A 4,622-nucleotide genomic window follows, 5' to 3' on the forward strand; every position below is an offset into this window, starting at 1 on the left:
GGGCTGTTAAAACTGTCTGTGTCAGTGCTGTGCTTACAAAGAAGACGCTCAGAGAAAAAGCAAAGAAAAGTTCTGGATGCACAGATTGAAGTCATTCCGCCCCAATGGTATTAACAAACTGAATGACTTCACCAGAATGAACGTAAACTAGACCCGATTCCTGATGATACCAAACAAGATTATTCTCTCAATTTAGTGTAAACTCCACAGTTAATTTGCGTCACCAACTCTCGAACAACCCACATAACTATGTATTGCTTACGCCTTTGTTAATTAATTATTAATTATTTTTTTACCGATAATCAGTCCTAAAACATTTCAAATTAAAATTTATAATAGTCTAGATCATAATTCATATGTTAAAATGCCCCTTCTATATTATTTTTCTTTGGTTATTCTTTATCAAGTATAGTTACGCCATTTTGAGAGAATGAAACAATGTACGATTTACTGATTGTCGTAATTAATTAGCATAATTAATTCGTTCAATTATGTAAATCGCACTTCACCCGAGTATACCCGATAGACCGGACGCATTTCATAGCGGTCCGGATTCTTTCTTTAATAGTGTTCTTAAAAATTTCCAAATCAACATGTAACTTAGTATGTAAATATATAGTGTTTAGTAGTTTAGTAGTAGTGCTAGTTGTTTTTTGTTTCGCTTTTTCCTTTGTTCTTATGACTTTTTAACTCTTTTCTTTGTCCTGAGGAAGGGACAGGGCGTCCCGAAAATTTGACAATTTTTATTGTTCGTGTCGTTGGTCATTTTTAGTGCTTTATATAAATTTCCATCCGTGACCTTGTATCTACTTCGTAGATCCGACATTTAGGATATACAGTGTTGTTGGTTTTTTAGTGCTTTATATATATATATATATATATATATATATATATATATATATATATATATATATATATATATATATATATATAGGTAAATCTTTTTAAAAAAGAAACACGAAAACCTAAAAACTAAAGGTTTCCGTGTTTCTTTTTTAAAAAGATTTACCTGTAAACTACCGAGCACTGTGGATTTTTTTCTGTTTCAATATATATATATATATATATATATATATATATATATATATATATATATATATATATATATATATATATATATATATATCAATGAATATTTGCTGAGAAATGAAAAAGAAATTGAAACCTCATTTCACTATGTGCACTTTCTAATACAACTACAAATAGATCATCCACTGCTGAAGTGCTTAAGTGAATAATTGCGCACATCCGTGTTGTATAGGATCATCTTTCCGCTTCAACAATGAACATTCGTATACAGGTATAAAAGGGGGTTCAATGGTCTTGATTTCAAATGAAATAAATTCTCAGTTTAATCTTGCAGTTATCCCCGTTTAATAATAAAATGAGCAATTTGACAAATTACAACGAAGTTTCCAAGGTTTACGACGGTGGAAGAAAGGCTTTTGATGGCCACGTTCTCAAAAGTACGATGGAAAACTTCACAGGAAAGAAATTTCAGGTAAAAAGTATCTTTTGTTGTACCCTTCCCCCTTTAAAAATGATTAATAAATAGATCTTTTTATATCTGTATGATTTCATCTACTTTTAGGAAATGGATATAATCGACATTGGCTCTGGAACAGGAAATTTTTCCGAATATTTTATTCAATTTGAGCCGCGAAGTCTGACATTACTGGATGCTAGTGAAGGAATGCTTAACAAGGCTCGAGCAAAAGTGAAAACGCCATCAAACAAGACTCAGCTGACCTTCAAACAAGCAGTTCTTCCGGAAATACCGTACCAAGACAATTCATTTGACGCTGGTATGATCAACCACGTAAGTGCATTATTATTTTAATTTTCAGGCGCAAAGTATCGAGAGGGATGGGCGGGGGATGACTGCCTCAAACAAAACTTTTTTTCTATTCAAAAAAAACATGTAAAGGCTGCATGGTCGACCTCTTTCCCTTACTTTTGTATTGTAGCAACCAGAAATTGCCCCCCTCCCCCGAAAAATAAATGTATCTTTTTTTATTTGCGAAGTTTATGTTTTGTTATTGCTAGAATAAACATTCTTTAATTATATTTATTTGGTAGGTCGTGCATCATTTGGAAAAAAATCCTGATGGCGAGTCGTATCCAGTGTTGCTTAAGACACTGAAGGAAGTTTACCGAATCCTCAAGCCAGGCGGAGTGCTGACCATTATAACGGATACACCAGAAAATTTGGAAGGAAATTGGTTTGTACATCTTGTACCAGGAGCCATGAAGAAATGGCATAAGCTGTTACCCACCCATAAGCAAATGAAAGACATGCTGAAAAACTCTGGATTTACTTTGAAATCGGCTTTTAGATCATTAATGATGTCATACTTTCCTGCTTATGGGGACTTGGATGGACCTATTCATGAATCTTGGAGAAATTTGAATTCCTTTTGGGATGTCTGCACGGATGCAGAAATTCAGAACATGGTCAGAAAAGTGACACAAATGAAAAAAGAGGACACTCTCCAAAAGTACTTCGAAACTCATCATAAAATTGATAGTACTGGAGCTTATGAAATTTTTGTTGTCAAAAAAGAACTGTAGGTGATGTTTAATAAAAAAAAAATAATAAAAAATTTTTTTAATTTTAAATTGTCTTGGAGTTTGGACTTCACGCTCACTATTTATATTTTGTTTCATTGATAGTTTTTGTATCTACAAAGAAAATGAAATATATCTTACTTTATTTTGTCAATAAGAAAGCCAAATACATGTATTTAATTTTTAAAAGTTATGCTGACTTCAATAATCGATCGTTAATTCATTTTTAAGCAAGTGATAATGCATGAAGATTTTATTACCTATTGAGAAGCAAGCAATAATACAAGAACTCAGATGGGTATTTTTACCTCCTAGTATTGAATTTCCTAAATTGTGCATGGCAAAGGCTGATTAAATTCAATAACAGTGCATGCACATGTGTTTGGTTGAGCTGAGAAATATAAAACATAGGTGTCGATCGAACCGGTGGGGTGGGCGAGCTTAGTCCCCCACTTTTTTTTTTTTGGAAAAGATAGATATAAAAAAGGCATTAAACATTGGGGCGTAGGGTTTTTTTGTATGGCATGTCGATAATTACTCAGTTTTGATTTTTTTCTTTTTCAATTACCACCCCCCCCTCCCCCTTTCATTTTTTTTTTGACGCCAATATGAAACCAGTTATGACAGACTTTACAAACTCTTAAGAAAGTTTAGCAAAAATTTGATAATTAGCTAGCTTGCTTCACATAATTTTGACATTGAGCCTATAAAGCGATTACTATGAAACGATGGTCTTATAGCAAGATGACAATGATGCAACGGTACGCCTACCTAGTGAAAGTTACTGATAAATTCGAGATTAACGTATGCTATCTTAGTAAATCTACTAAATACCTAGTAAAACTACTTTTAAGGTTATGATTGTATGGACAGTAAATTTACTAGTCTTCTCAGTGACTTTCACTTGTTATTTTTTTTTTCAGTGTATCGCACCATCATCATTATACACCATTCTATATGTATATTGCATTGTCATTGCCCGTCATCGACTGTTGCTTCATCATCATCGAAACATCACTTCATTTTTTATCACATTATCTTACCATCTACCTTTTTGATCCCTGAACATCCTACTTCTCTTGATTTAAGCCCCCAAAAAAGGATTCCTCATAATTCTATGAAGAAAGCTAGCTAATTATCCAATTTTCACTAAACTTTCAATAAGAATTTATCGTAAAGTTTGTCATTGCATTGTTGTCGGAAGCAATATTGAAAATGGGTTTGGGGAGGGGGCTAATTGAAAGTGTATACCTATAGGGTTTGAGACAATTATTTTAATCAAGAAATTAAAAATAATAAAACTATTTACAATGTACGTATTACAGAGTACATTGAGGTTTAATCCAATCGGGATATTAAAAAAGTGTAATACCCTTCCGTCAAAATAAACAAACATGTTAATCAGATTAAGGACAATGTGAGCCACCAAGATATTTCGGCCCGCTTCAAACCCCACAATCGGCGTGGGGGGTTAAGCGGACCGAAAACTCGTGTCTTGCGAAGTTGGGTGTGATTATGGAAAAAGAGCACCAAAGACCCAGATTTTGACATCATTTCCTGGTTGAACAAGATGAAGCAGAGTAATAAATGGGTAGGCTTTACCTGATTGGCTGAATTGAGGTATGTAAATATTTTCATTTTAAAGCAAAAATATTAATGTTTGAAATAAATGATGGAATGTGGGAATATTACAAAAATTCTAGAAATACCAGGGGAGATTGTAGGAGTGGGGATTGATATTTTTGGCAGGGTGTCATTTACTGCCGATCTCTGTAAGTTCTAAATAACTGCAAATTTGACCTATAAACGCCGCGGAACGGTATATTTTTTTTCGTGTTTTTAATAAGTGCTTAGAACGAACTTTCAAATAATACCAGTGATTTGTTTGAACGGGAATTAGTAAATTACTTGGAGGGCAAAAGGTTTGTATAGAGTTCTATGGGAAATTAATTGGTACTCTTTTCCCTATAGAGACCCCATTTTTTCATAAGTAAAGTGAAGTGAAAGTCATGAAAAGTTATTTTTAGCAATTTATTTGAATATTGAAGACATTT

The 4,622-nt window shown here is 33.1% G+C and overlaps 1 protein-coding gene across 1 annotated transcript; it reads left to right on the top strand.

Moving 5' to 3' along the window:
• Positions 1 to 1,289: 1,289 nt before the first annotated feature.
• On the top strand, positions 1,290 to 2,710 carry LOC134277057 (demethylmenaquinone methyltransferase-like). Its single transcript, XM_062759325.1, has 3 exons — positions 1,290 to 1,501; positions 1,592 to 1,819; positions 2,080 to 2,710. Exons 1-3 carry the CDS (start codon positions 1,385 to 1,387, stop codon positions 2,569 to 2,571), a joined length of 837 nt encoding a protein of 278 aa, XP_062615309.1. The 5' UTR covers positions 1,290 to 1,384; the 3' UTR covers positions 2,572 to 2,710.
• The last annotated feature ends 1,912 nt before the right edge of the window (positions 2,711 to 4,622 follow it).

Source organism: Saccostrea cucullata, unplaced genomic scaffold (assembly GCF_032062105.1).
Source record: "Saccostrea cucullata isolate Sc308-1 unplaced genomic scaffold, CSIRO_AGI_Scuc_v1 ctg1380, whole genome shotgun sequence".
NCBI lineage: Eukaryota > Metazoa > Mollusca > Bivalvia > Ostreida > Ostreidae > Saccostrea > Saccostrea cuccullata.

Coding starts and splice junctions, on each gene's coding strand:
- LOC134277057 (XM_062759325.1), top strand. CDS start 1,385: ATGAGCAATTTGACAAATTACAACGAAGTTTCCAAGGTTTACGACGGT. Junction 1,502..1,591: donor TCACAGGAAAGAAATTTCAG/GTAAAAAGTATC, acceptor ATCTACTTTTAG/GAAATGGATATAATCGACAT. Junction 1,820..2,079: donor ACGCTGGTATGATCAACCAC/GTAAGTGCATTA, acceptor TTTATTTGGTAG/GTCGTGCATCATTTGGAAAA.